Source organism: Beta vulgaris, chromosome 5 (assembly GCF_026745355.1).
Source record: "Beta vulgaris subsp. vulgaris cultivar EL10 chromosome 5, EL10.2, whole genome shotgun sequence".
NCBI classification, from domain to species: Eukaryota; Viridiplantae; Streptophyta; class Magnoliopsida; order Caryophyllales; family Amaranthaceae; genus Beta; species Beta vulgaris.
This window is the reverse complement of record NC_079206.1, coordinates 60,191,326-60,205,261: the sequence shown is the minus strand read 5'-3', so window position 1 is coordinate 60,205,261 and position 13,936 is coordinate 60,191,326. Positions and strand designations below refer to the sequence as shown.

The following is a 13,936-nucleotide window of genomic DNA, read 5'->3' as shown; positions in this document are numbered from 1 at the left end:
TTTTACAAAAAATCACGTTTCCTTAAAACGGTGTTAAAAAGATTTTTTAAAAACCAGATTTTCCAAAACGTGTTTGTAAAGAGTTTCATAAAATCAGATTTGGTTTTGGAAAATATCTTTTGAGTTGAATAGAAAATCTGTTATGGAAAACATATCTTTTTAAGAATAAAGATAAAGAGGAAAAAGATAAAGATTGATTTTCTAAAAGAGAATTAAATCCCTTGAATTAAGGAAATTGGAAGATATCCTTGGAAGGATATTCGTCCAGTCCATACTCTATAAAAGGGATTCATAATTCACTTTTAGATCTTAAGTTTTTAGAGAGAAAATCGAGTCTAAGTAAAAAGCTGAAAACTGTTTCCTTGGCACTGAGCGTAGCACTGAGCTGTTAGGTTTAAGTTACTATTTCACAGTTGTAATTGTCCTCTATTTGCTTGACTAAGAAGCACATCATTGAGGATCGTTCTTTCTTGTAACTTTTACATTATTAAGAGTGCCAACACTTAGAGTTAAGTGTTGGGGGTCATTACTAGGGTTAGTAGTGAGGGGAATCGTATTGTATCAAGAGTTTGATATTATATGATTCAAAGAAATAAAAGAGTTTTTGTTTCTTGTGGACGTAGATCTCAGAGGTGAGATTGAACCACGTTATATCTTGTGTCAAATCTAATATCTTTTAAGTTTATTATTCGCAAAATCACAAAATAGCAATTTTCGAGTGTTCAGCTCAGAGCCTGGCACTGAGCTGTGAAAGGATTTTTGCGAAAATCGATTAGATTTCGTCACTCAATTCAACCCCCCTTTCTTGAGTGTTCCCTTGGGTTCCAACAAGTGGAATGTGAGCTCTGTAGTTCTGTTTTAATGTGTTAACTATTGTTCCACTTGAGCAAAAGGTTTTTATTTTGCTTTTCCGCATGGAGATAAGAAGGTACGAGAAGAGCAAGATTTTACATTTATTTGCCAATGCTCAACTGCTTATACTTTCCTCTTCTATTTAAGAAACTTAAATTTATGCACATCAAATTTGGTCTCTTTTCCAGTACAACTGAATTTCTTTGATCTTTATCTTGAGATGACAATCGAAATAGTTGATGCAAGTCCTTGCCTTTTCTTAATTACTTGCTATCCTGGTCATGGCATGCTTCTAGTTCTAGATTTGTATTTCTCCTTATCATCGTCAAGCATCAAATGTCAAATTCATCGTCCTAGTGCTGTCTGTTGGTTCATGTACTCAGTTTGCTGTATCTTATAACAAATTATGTTGTTTGTCCTGCAGATTGGCTAATATTTCATGCATTCTGCTCTTGATGTTTTATGATGATATAACTATAATTTATGATTTTACCTTCTGAATTTGGATACTTTGTGGAGTGTTATTGACCGATTCATTCTTTTGCAGAAATTAAACCAGGAAGACCAGGACGATCAGAAAAATATGGCCTGAAACATTGTAATCGCATCAACTGCTAAATAAAGACTTCTTCTTTTTCAAATTATTCCTGATGAAGTGTACATGCTAAAGACAAACCATTAGATACGTGAACATGTCTGGATGTAGCATTTTGAAACAGTAGATCACGTTTTGTGCTTCTTATACGAGATTCCTTTCAGAAAAATAACATTGTAGATGTAATAACAAGCCCTCATTATTCATTTTTATTCTCGTGTTAATTTCGAGTTGTTCACAAATATATTAAAATCCCTGTAAGAAGTGCGATAACTGCATAATATGACAACTTGATCATCTTTGGCAGGGTTTGGGTGCCTTTGTGTTTGTGTCATGTCTAGTTCGGATTTTTCACCATAACTTTATATTTGTGTTATGTCCATTTTGGTCATATTGTCATGTCATGTCCTGTTAGAGATTGTTAGCTAATTTTATAACCTGTTACTCTCTTAGGACATCCGATCAAAGTGAAAGAATAAAGAAGCCATAATGAAGGGGCGCAACAAAAAATTATGGGACATCAGATGATGCAGACTGAGATTTTAATATAAATATGATTCCTACCACATAAGCAGGATGGATTAGAGAATAATTTCCATTTATATATGGATCCGCACCAAAATGATTTTAGCAAAAGTGCATTCTTTATTCTGATCACTTGCTGAATGTAGAATAGTTTCGATCCATACATATATATACTCCTGATTTTGGCACCAAAATGCACTAGAGCCAACTCCCCGAGTTGAACAAAAGAACAAACCAAGTCTGATTTCCTAATCCTTGTGCCTTTTTCTGGTGTAACTTCTTCATGCATGCATATAACAAAATATCACTAATCTCAATCTTACCTCTACTTTTACGGCGATTAAAAGCCTTTATTAATCCTATAGGCTATGTAACAGCCTTAATTCCTATAACAAGCATGAGAGATGGAAATTGGTGGATCAGAGAGTGAGCCATTAAGTATGTGATTAGCGAACCAACGATTTGCACCTTCAGTGTGATGCACACCATCCCAACTCACATGTAATTCTGGCTTCTTGCAGGCTGCACCAAGGACTGTCGTACCATTCGTTGTCACGCCCTTTTGCCCACACCATACATGGCCATCCTTCTCATGGTATCCACAGCAGACCTTCATTGGGTCTGCCCATCCTGTATCCAAGAAGACAAAATGAACAATTTACTTCTTTGAATCAAACAAATCATGATGTTGAAGGATATACTTCAAACTATTAATCTCAAATACTGTGATTTGATTACCTTGGCTCTTTGTTTTGCTTATTAATCCATATTTGGCAGAATAAAGATCCACATATGTAAGAGCAGCCTCTGGGAGTTTTGTCCTGAGTTGTATAACAGCAACCTTGAGTTGCTTATTGAACTCAATAGCCATATCATTTTGTCCCTTTATGCAACCATATTCATCAAGAAATCCGGGCTTCGGATTCGTGATGTAAAACAGTGAGACAGGCAAACAACCAATTGGACCAGTGCTATGTATCCAGAATGACCTTGCTCCTTGTTCATATAAATGCTGTCAAGCATTTAGAAACGTACATAAACTTTATAAGACACACTACGTAGTAGTACGTAGTAAGCTGGAAAAGTTATAATAGTTGTCAAGATTGATCCTAGAAACTTACTTGCACTGCTGTTGAAAACTGTGAAATGATGTTAGGGATGGTAGCACGAAGTTGTTCATCGTTCATTGTACGGAAGGCAACAGACAGATCATTTTGGCCGATGTCGAATGTGTAAAGAGCCTTTGAGAAGTCTTCAGGTCTTGGAAGCAAACTTCTCTCAAAGGGACTCTTGACTGAATTGAATTTCAACAAGTATAAACAACATTCATGTACTTGAGTTGAGGCATTTTATTCATCCCATAAAAATAATTTAAGTATGAAAATGAAATGGTATTATTACATACCTTGATTATAAAGATCCTTGGTTCTAGATTTGAACTGATCATAATGCCAGATTTGGACATCGAGTGAGAAAGGACTAATTCCATACTCAAATATTGTTTCATTTTGCCTACGGATGGTTGATCCTCCAGTAGCAAAATTAGCACCGTGGCTAAAATTTGCACCAATTGAGTTCAAGTATGCACTCAAGTATGGTAATCCTACTTGTTCAGCTGCACAAAGAAAATCACATAAATCTCAAACAGTCACCCAAAATGAAGTGTCCAAGTATCCCATCCATGTCCAAGCTAGTGTCGAGGATCCTACCCGAATACTTGTTACACAAGAGCAGAGCAGAAGCAGCACATATAACATATTATAAATAAAAAGACGAAGAAGAAAAAGAAAGAAGATACCAATGAAGTCAATGAGAAGGCGGCCATCAGAATCACGACCAGCAGGCTTGTTGAAGAAAGTCTGGCCATAAGGCCAAGAAATGGGCTGAAAAGCTGCAGAAATACCACCTGTATCCGAATTTGAGTCCCCAAAATTATACATCGCCGTAAATTTGCACGACGGTTTTATTTGTTGTCCTCCCACCACTCCTACAACCATTAAAACCACCAAAAACCCACCTGCTGTTGTTGCTAAACACCCCATGAGTTTTAACTTTTTAGACCTAACTAATTATGGTAAAAAATAAAGAAGAGGCTTTACCTAATTAATTTGTGAAGTTTCTCGTACTTCAGTTGGGTTGGCTCAATTGAGTTTGAGTGTGAGTGAGAATGAGAGGGTAAATTATTATGAAACACGGTTTTGGCGTCAGAGATGAGCAGGAATTGTGGGATGTGGGCACAATGTTCCATGAGTTTTGATTGTTTAGGGGACCTCGTAGTTAGCAACCTGTTTTGCGCGAAATATCATCCACTTTCTTTTATGACAGGAAGTTATCTATCGAGTTCATTCATCATACATCCGAATGTAGCAGTCTAGCAGGTACATGAATCATGATACAATTGCTCATTTAAAACCCTCCTCTTTTTTTTGTACATTTTACTCATTTGAATGATTTCAAATGAGCTATGAACAAAAAAAATTAGTTTTAAAGTGTATCATGCTCACAGTACATCCGAATATATGATAAACTTTTTTAATATTTTTCCTCCATGACCACCATCACCGCAAAACTTTCAACGTTGAGGGAAAAGAAAAAGCGGCACTCAGAATTAAAAACTACAACTCCCTTTGTTTTATTAAATCTCCAACCCTCTGAAAGATTCAAAGATACACGGTACACCACCGGAAACAGAGAAACTAAATTTGTCAGTAATTTCAACCATAGTTTACCCCTCATAATAATCGACATTCAAGAGATATGAGCAGTAAAAGTAGAACAATACTTTATTGATACACTAATCCAAAGATAAGAATTAAGAGTAATATGCTTTCAACTACACGGTTTAAAGATCCCAATATATAAAAAGAAAAATTGTTCCTTGAGTAACCACAAAACTACATAGTGACACAACATTTGAAGTCCCTTATTACTAAGGGAGGGAAGGGCATATAAATAATGAATACTGACTTTTAAAAAGCAAAAAAGAAAAAAAAAAAAAAAAAAAAAACTCCTTTATGTTCATGGGGATTACAGAAATGCCCTAAAATCAATAATCCCTTAAATAACAACGTGTATCAAAAGAATGAATAAACATATTTTCTGACAACAAATTTTCAATGTGGTCAGCTCCCAGCTTTATCTACACAATACAGAGTTGGAAATCTGATCTTTTATCTTGGATGATGGCATTTTTTAACCCAACACATAGTTGTGGCTCTTGCATTCTGCAATACCTTTCCCATCTTCAAAAAAAAATCTTTCTTTTACTACACATAGAGAGGATCAAAAATTTTGCTGTACTTATCAGTCACAATCCAACCCACAAACTTCAAGTACAATACCGCCTCTGGCCGTGAAGGGGTTTATCCTGACCCAGAGGAGAGAGAAGATGGAAGCGAGTAAGATAGACCAGACGATGATGATGGTGGGGAGACGGTCTTGTCTTCCCATCATACCTTTGAGGAAGGGGTAAAGATGCATGATGACCCACAAGGCAAAGAAGAGCCTACCAAAGAGCGGACCCCATGACTCGTAGCCGTTGTTGATGGCATCGGATATCCCAACAATAACCCCGATGATGTTTATGATGAGCAAAGTCATGGGTGGGATCAAGAGGGAAGTCCACTTGAATAAGTAAAGATCGGAGAATTCTCCATCATCTGCTGCTTTGGAAGTGACAGTAAAGTTGGTGTCCACACCAGCAAGAACCTTAAGGAGACCTTGGAAGAGGGCAAAAAGATGGGAAGATACACCTCCAATCACCCAAAACTGTTCGTTCCTCCACCAGTCGTCAATTTGCACATGTCCCCATTGCATTTCAAGGACACTTGTTACCGCGATGAATATAAAGAGACCCATAAACAGAAGACTGGCGTAGCTGCTGATCTGTATGTAGACCACAACAATCAGAGTGGCGCAAAGGAAAGCAGAATGCACGAGGGGCACAAATAAATAAGTACGTTATTTAAAAGTAAAACTTTGAAGTTATAAAAGTACCTCAGGGACAATGAACTTCCCAGTGAGAAGACAGACGGCTGGGAGAGTGCAGTAGATAAGCAACGGAATAGACGTCAATGGATAGACAACGGAGGCAATATAAGAGAATCGCTCTAGTGGTTTGAGACCACTGTTATACGCATACCAAATGGGGCAGTGTTTGCTCAACAAGATTTCAACCGACCCCAAAGCCCACCGAAGAACTTGGTGGAGACGGTCAGAAAGATTAATGGGAGCAGACCCTTTAAATGCAGGTCGTTTTGGCATACAGTAAACTGACCTCCAACCATGGCAATGCATTTTGAAGCCAGTCAAGATATCTTCTGTAACTGAACCATAAATCCAACCAACCTGATTTCAAGAATACGTAGTTGGTCAGAGACAAACCAACCTATATATGCAAATGTTTCTCAAAACAAATAAAAACCGAAGTACCTCTTTTCCCCATTCGGATTTATCTTCATACCCACAGCTGATAACATGGATGGCCTCTTTCAGAGATGATGCTTCACTTACACCATGAGGGATTCCACCATCCTCCATAAGTGTTGAAGCTATGAACACCGGGGACTGGCCAAATTTCTTTTCGAATTTTACTTGGGGCATAAGAGCCGACTTTTCATTATCAATTCCTGCAAATACATGTTCGGAACAGTGAGATCAGCAGGGAGAAATATAATTGCCAAGTATAGAAAGATTTGACGAGAGAATATTGCTTTAGTGTGTTAAAGAAATATTCCCTCTATTTATTCTTAGATAACCTAGATTATGAAAATATTCAAACTTGCAACTAAAAAACGCAATGCAACTTCATTCTATTTGCATTTATAGTTCTGACTCCTAAACCTACCTTTGTCATAAATGATGTTTGTAACTTTCAAGCGAAAAACTATATACTTGTTGCATTATGCATAAGCAAAACTTTTGAAATCCTACAATCCCTTCTGCTTACCTTCAATTCCTTCTTCGATGTTCTCAAGAGCGTGTATTTGTGTGGATGAATCCTTGTTCTTAGGCTTCTTTTTGCTTTCCTTGAGCTTGTTATTATCCTTGTTCTTTGATTTATGATTCTTCTTTCTAGGTCCACAGCAGAAGCAGCAGAAACACCATTTCGGCCAGCAATTACAGGTCTTGCCAATGGGCTTCTTCTGCTTCGGGGCATCATAACCATAAAGTGCTTGCCTTCTGAATACACAACCAGTCCCGACATATATTGGTCCTTGAATACCATCCAATCCTTTCATGTTAATCTGTTATGAGGGAAGAAATAAAGATGGTGGAAAATGTTATCATTTGCTTCTAAAACAAATCATCAGTAGTAACCCTTTTTTCTTATTTCTTTTCCTTTTTTTTTTTTGGGGGGGGGGGGGGAGGGGGTCAGGGGAGGATGCTACTTACATCAAAGAAAACAACATTGCGGTTAGAGTATCGATCGTGCCTATCAATGCCATCAAACCTCTGAGGGAACTGCACATAGCATATTTTCTTCCCTGATATGGGATCCATCATGAAGCACATGGCTTCACGAAGAGCCTTACTATTGTTGATGTAGTGATCACAATCCACATTAAGTAGGTATGGTGCATTTGACAGAACGGCTGAGACTCTTATCTGCAATAAGGAGTAAGGGATTAGATATATTATAAAAAAGCCTATTTTCAGGACCAAGACAATTTCAGAGTGAGAGAGAGACTCACCAAGGAATTCATGGCACCAGCTTTTTTATGATGATCAAATCCAGGTCTCTTTTCACGAGAAACATAAACAAGTTTAGGCAGCTCATTTCCATCCAAGTCACGAACGCCATTTTGGCCAAGGAACACCTGTTAGACATTTGAAAATAATGTCACGAAAAAGAAAGGGAACTCAAATCAATGAAAGTCCCAAATTGGGGAAAAGGGATCACTTCACACAAACACAAACCCATGTCACATTACCTGTATCATTCCAGGATGATCCCTAACATTGTTTCCAGGCCACGGTGTTCCATCTTGCATAGTCCAACCTTCTTCGGGAACTTTCTGTGCCATGGCAACCAATCCATTTATCCGGATTTTGAACTCTTCATAGTCTCTCTGGAAGTTCAGCAGACACAATTTTATTAACGAGTCACTAAAAATAAAACATGTTTGCAAAATACATCGCATTGCAAGGATAAAGCATATAATGGCCCAATCTACCAACCTTCATGGCACGACGTTCCCGTACAAATGCAGGATGCACTTTATCTTTCAGATAATCAACCTTCTGAGAGAAATACCATTCAGGAGCACGAGGTTCAATTTGGTACTTCTTGCTAAATGGGACCCATTTTCTTGCAAACTCAGAGGTCTCAGAAAGCGCTTCAAAGGTAAGCATCGCTGCACCATCATCTGAAACATAGCACGAAACTTTGTCCACCGGGTAGTCCACAGCAAGAATTGAAAGAACCGTGTTTGCAGTAATCAGCGGAGGTTCCTTCATAGGGTCGACAGTAGACACGAATACGTCCATCGGGGCTAGCTCAGATGGCTTGCCTTCCTTCTCATACCTGATTAACAATTTGGCTTACAGTTCAGTACAGACTACAGAATGAGACACATGATGGGAGAGATGATGAGACAGAGAAGAGAGGAATACCTTAGTGAAAGTCTATCGAGATAGGTTTCCCGTTCAATGGGTTGCCATTTCGGAAACTGATCCAAAATCCACGACATAGCAAACCAAATCTCACAAATGACTGACAACAACCATAGTGCAAATGCATCATTGACTGGGTGGAGAATTCTATAGTGAAAGAAGAGACCAAGAACTACAAGACGAAGAACGATGACAATTCTGTAGGGATTGATCTTGCTTGACGAAATTGGTAGTTTCCTTGACAGTGGCTGCCTTCCTTCATCCATCCTTCAGAAACAGAATGAACAGGGAGGAATGGAATTGTTAGAATATGAATGTAAGGAACATGAACTTTTGCATAAATCCGCATATGCATGTATATTGCATTTTCTGAATTTCATGGAATAAGCATGCTAGCAGTGTCTTCTGCATGTCTACTTTGAATGGCCAATGCCATAAACATGAATGGCGGATGAAGAAGATAGAACTATACGCTCAGTATCAGAAATTCAATCATATCATTTCAACTCCCAAAAGCTCTTTTTGTGGTAAGCAAGTTTTAACTTTTAAATCATAGATATCGCAACAAATGGCTTCAGATACATACTACATATATCATGTAACGATAAACAAGCAAATGGTCACCTATAGCCAGCTGAATGCAGCAGCCTATGTCAAAATCCAGAAACAGAAAAGTAATGAACTACACAATTCCAAACTAGAACCCTGGAAAAAACAGCTTCAATCAAGTAAAATAACAGTATATAAAAGCAAGGGAAATCCTACTTGGGCAGATCAGGATCCTCAGGTTCCCCTCCATCATAGTTTCCATTCTCCCCTTGGTGCTTGACCAATTGAAGCCTGTCATTCTGCCTTCTTTTCCATTCTTCCATCCTATCTTTCCAAGCAACACTGCCATATCCATACACAGCTAGATCTTTCTTGGGGTCCATTGGTCTAGGTGGCACTAAAATTTACAGGAAAAAAAGCACGAAATTAGCAAATCCCATTGAAGATATCAATTAATTATACACATACACAAGTTTTGAGAACCTAAAGGAGCTTACAGGACATTGCAGAATCGGTATATGGTACAGGGTGGACTTTCTTCCCACGGCTCATAAATGGTGGGATCACTAAAGCATGTCTGTCAGAGGAAATTCCAGTATCCTTCATCCCAAAAAAAAAAGTGAAAGTTTATATTCATCTCCAGAAACAATTGAACCCAAAATACAAACAAACCATTTTTTATTACAGCAAGAAATCTGAATTATAAAATCAATCTTACCTCCTGCCCATAAGTTAAAAGAAGCTGTTCTGATGAAACGGCTGCTGGATCTAACTCTGCCGGTGTTGAAAGACCGGAGGCATTAGATGGGGCCCGGCCAACACTAAGCCGGGAAGAATAGATTGCTTCCGCAATGTGCTGAGGGTCCCTGTTGTTGCTCACATATTTAAGCTCATTTTCTATATCATCAAGGTCATCCTCATCTTCATCACCCTCAACTCTTGCACACCCTTTAAGATTACAATTTATTGATAATTAGCACATCTAACAACTGACTCTAAAAACATTGCAGAATCATTTCAAGGTTAAGTAACAGATAATGTCATTCAATAAGAATTACAACAAATCATATTAGTTACCTTTGATTCGCTTGTAGCGAGTTTTGCATTGAGGGCAAGCTTGATTGCCTTCTTCTCTTTCATAGTCATAGCAAGGTCTACACACAGGGAAAGCACACTCATTGCAAGCAACAAATGGCTCATTATTCTCTATATTCTCTATCTCATCTCCACAAATCTGACAAAGCTGCCCACTCAATTCTTTCACAGATGTCACCTGTAACACGTTTTTATGCAATGGTTTCAGAAAAAAAAACGTATAAATCAAGACACAGATCTACTGAACACCCTAAATCCAGCAAAAATCATGTTCAATTTCCACAAAATAGGGAGGAAAAACAAGATTCTAAGGAGCAGCTTAAAGGGTCAAAATTGTTACAAAGAACTAGAACTTTTATCAAATACCCAACAAATCTAGGAGCTAAATTGAGATAATACAACCCAAAAAATCCTGCAATACTCTTCAAAGTGTCACTCAAGTACAAAATACAGAACAATGCAAACCCTCAACTCAAAATCAACTAAAACCTAATCAAATTAAACAACTAAAATTGCAAATTGAGGGAGTAAATTGAGCAAATAAATACTTCCCAATCCTAACAAAATCTATAAAAAAAAGACCTTAAAACATTCAAATCCAATTAAAAACTAATAAACAAACATTAGTAAAAACCCAGAAAACATAAACAACAACAAAAAAAAAAACTTACTCTGCCAATATCATCAGCATTAATAAGAACAAACTCATTCCTATTATGAGACCCAGCAACTAATCTTCCTTTAGTATCCATTTTTCAGACCTCCAAAATCCCAGAAACTTCAAACATATCAAGTCTTCACAAACTCAAATCAAACAACAAAAACCCAGATTTACTTTACTTTACTTCTCAAAAACACAACCCCATCAAAAAAAAAACCCCAATTTTTCTTCTTTGTGGTAGTATTATTAACTAACCACTCTCACTTTCTCTCTCCTCCACAATCATTCACAAGAAGAAGAACAACTCTAACATAAAAGTAAAGAAAAGAGGAGAGAGAATCTAAGAGTGTTGATTATTCAACGCGTAAGCCAGAAGGGACAAGAGGAGTGTGAGCAAGCGACCGACAGACAGATAAAAGATGAGAGAGAAAGAAACTTCAACCATGTGCATTTTCTTTTTTTTTCCTTTTTTTTTTAGAGAGAGAAAAACAAAAATTGCCCTTCTGTAATACACACATACAACACAGATCTACTACTACTACTATCTCTGTCACTCACTCATATAAATGATTAACTGTTTTTACTCATCTTCAACCCCCATAAATTTATTAAATTTGTATTTATATAATGTAAATAGGAATTTATTTTCTGGGTCTTTAATTTTTCTGGGTATTTAATTTTTCTGGGTAGGACCCAGTTGCAGAAGTTGGTAATGGAGGAAAGTGGTGGGACCTACTAGTGTGTACCCCACCTGGAAAATTCGTCGGTGGCGGTAATAACTAGTTGTAAATTACTGATATTTTATCTAATTTTAGGTTTTTTGCTAGTTTTTTTAGTGTATTTTGTTTCAGTTGTGGAATTTATAGAGGGAGATGCTGGTTTTTGAGATTGAATTTCCGACAAATTGGAAATTAGGGCAAAAAGGAGAAAAATAGGGGAAATGTTGTAATGATGGTGAATCTAGAAGTTGACACGGTGAAAATGTTGGGTTGTCAGAAAATGTATTTGTTTATTGAGTCTTTTGATCACGTTGTTATTTGTGCGTCAAGTTATGGACTAATTGAATTGATTTCAGGGCATTTATGTAATCCCTATGAACATAAAGGGGACTTCAAAAGTGCAATTGTTGTGTCATCTGTAGATTTGTGGTTACTCAACGAACAATCTGTTTTGTTTTTTTGGGGGGTTATGTAGATTGTGAGAAGTTGGGAAATATTAATCCTATACTTATTTTTGGATTAAAGTATCAATGGAATATGTTCTCAACATAATGTTTATGCAATTTTTTTTGGTAAAAATGAGAATTTTAGAATATTCTTCTCTTGATACTTTTTTAGAATTAATGAATATTAGGAGAGTTTTATGCCAAAAATAAGGATAGTTTTCTAAAAAAAAATATTAAAGAACCTAAAAAAGTAGAGATACAACCAGGCCCGTTCCTGAGCCTGGGCAGGACGCCTAGGGCCAAGGGAGAAAAGGCCCACGTTGCTATTTTGCAATATGCTATTTATGGATAAATTAACTACACGCATGCATCTTATCAAATATAGTGCGTTAGCTCATTGGTTATTACATGACATAAAGCTTCCCTTGAATAATACTCAGCTTCGAATCCCGCGTATGGATGCTTTCTATTTTTTTTGTATTTTTTTTATATTTTCAATGATTTTAAAATATATAGCCTCGGTTTTCTTTTTTCCTTTTTTTGATTTTCCCTTGTTTCGAATGATAAATCCTATAAGTGGTTTTTTTTACACGATTCCCTTCTCATATAGAGTAACTGTGTCACTTTTGCTATTTCACCCCCCCCCCCTCTATTTTATATAATTGTCACTTTTTATATTTACATTGTTTTCTGACTCTAGTTCGACTATAAAATTACTAATATATATGAACAAATGTTAATATGAAATGTCATAAAATTTATCTCAATGTAAATTACATTCAAAATATTCTATTTTACAAAAATTGTATGAATCTATAAAGTAGTAAAATAGTAAGATATCTTAGATGTTCATAAAAAACACGAATGTCGAAGTGGAATTGTTAAAAAAAGTGAGGGGTCCTATTTTTTCCTTTTTTCTTTTTTCATAATTCAAACCAAGAAAAATATTTTAAAAAATTAATCTAAAAGGCCAAAGCGATTATAAAATTTCGTAATCCAGACTCCAACTAACAACTTAATGTAGAGGAATACGTGATAAATTTAAGAAGCAACATATGACTTAATTTAGGAAGACATGTCATGAAAATATAACCAATTAACCAGTAATCTAATAGATATCTTATATAAAATATAAGTAAAAATAAATTCAGATTTCATGAGTTAATAAACCCATATTCAAATGAATTTTGACCATTAATAAGTCAATATATGTCAAAAGTATTAGTTGACATTAAGGAGGGCCCATTTATCTTAGTTCGCCCAATGTCTCCAAAATGTCAAGGACGGGACTGGATACAACATAGTCATAACTTTAGAAGGTATTACGACAAACAAATGTAGCGGATATATATTTTTGGCGTAAGTTAAAAAGAAAAAATTTCACCTTATTTGTTTCACGATGAGTATGCCAAATTTGGATAATGTGAAATTGTTGAAGAAGCGCGACAAATATCATCTATACATTTATGTAAAATTTCTATTTGCATATTTATTGAATTTTATGTTAGTGGTTGGTAAAACATGGTTCAAATTGAATTAGTAGCATATCTTCTGTCTTATTATTCTTTTGTTTACTTTTAATATGTTGGAGACTTTGGAAAAATGAGGTAGTACAATATTGATGTATTTTCCTCTCAAGAGTCTAAATTTATATACTTCCTCCGTTTCAAAATAGATGGGACATTGTCTATTTATGGGTGTTTCAAAATAGATGATACATTGTTTTTTTTTTCCTTATTTAGTAACTTTTGCCTTATAATTTTACCATTTTACCCTTACGAACTTGTGTTATGTACATTAATCTACTTCTAATAATCTGATTAATCCTAACCTAAAACTAACGATTCCCACCATTTTTTATGACCCACCCACCCCTTTC

General features: G+C 36.2%; 2 protein-coding genes across 2 annotated transcripts; both read right to left on the bottom strand.

Moving 5' to 3' along the window:
* Positions 1–2,072: 2,072 nt before the first annotated feature.
* LOC104894191 (GDSL esterase/lipase At5g14450) lies at positions 2,073–4,252 on the bottom strand. Its single transcript, XM_010680369.3, has 5 exons — positions 3,771–4,252; positions 3,378–3,587; positions 3,094–3,266; positions 2,711–2,984; positions 2,073–2,602 (listed from the first exon to the last, which is right to left on the bottom strand). The coding sequence occupies exons 1-5, from the start codon at positions 4,012–4,014 to the stop codon at positions 2,352–2,354; spliced, it is 1,152 nt and encodes a 383-aa protein (XP_010678671.2). The 5' UTR covers positions 4,015–4,252; the 3' UTR covers positions 2,073–2,351.
* Positions 4,253–4,730: 478 nt separating this feature from the next.
* On the bottom strand, positions 4,731–11,424 carry LOC104894190 (cellulose synthase A catalytic subunit 2 [UDP-forming]). Its single transcript, XM_010680368.4, has 14 exons — positions 10,903–11,424; positions 10,214–10,409; positions 9,855–10,084; positions 9,634–9,736; positions 9,353–9,533; positions 8,588–8,854; positions 8,153–8,498; positions 7,906–8,043; positions 7,666–7,791; positions 7,367–7,579; positions 6,921–7,218; positions 6,404–6,600; positions 5,969–6,319; positions 4,731–5,857 (listed from the first exon to the last, which is right to left on the bottom strand). Exons 1-14 carry the CDS (start codon positions 10,981–10,983, stop codon positions 5,276–5,278), a joined length of 3,309 nt encoding a protein of 1,102 aa, XP_010678670.1. The 5' UTR covers positions 10,984–11,424; the 3' UTR covers positions 4,731–5,275.
* Positions 11,425–13,936: the final 2,512 nt, after the last annotated feature.

Bases quoted from the DNA above. Each gene is read 5' to 3' on its own strand.
- LOC104894190 (XM_010680368.4), bottom strand. From the start codon at position 10,983: ATGGATACTAAAGGAAGATTAGTTGCTGGGTCTCATAATAGGAATGAG. The intron at 7,580-7,665 runs GTGAGTCTCTCT...TCCTTATTGCAG, and splicing joins CTGGTGCCATGAATTCCTTG to ATAAGAGTCTCAGCCGTTCT. The intron at 6,320-6,403 runs GTACTTCGGTTT...TCTTGAAATCAG, and splicing joins AATCCGAATGGGGAAAAGAG to GTTGGTTGGATTTATGGTTC.
- LOC104894191 (XM_010680369.3), bottom strand. From the start codon at position 4,014: ATGGGGTGTTTAGCAACAACAGCAGGTGGGTTTTTGGTGGTTTTAATG. The intron at 3,588-3,770 runs GTATCTTCTTTC...TTCTTTGTGCAG, and splicing joins CCTTCTCATTGACTTCATTG to CTGAACAAGTAGGATTACCA. The intron at 2,603-2,710 runs GTAATCAAATCA...TCTTGGATACAG, and splicing joins AAGCAAAACAAAGAGCCAAG to GATGGGCAGACCCAATGAAG.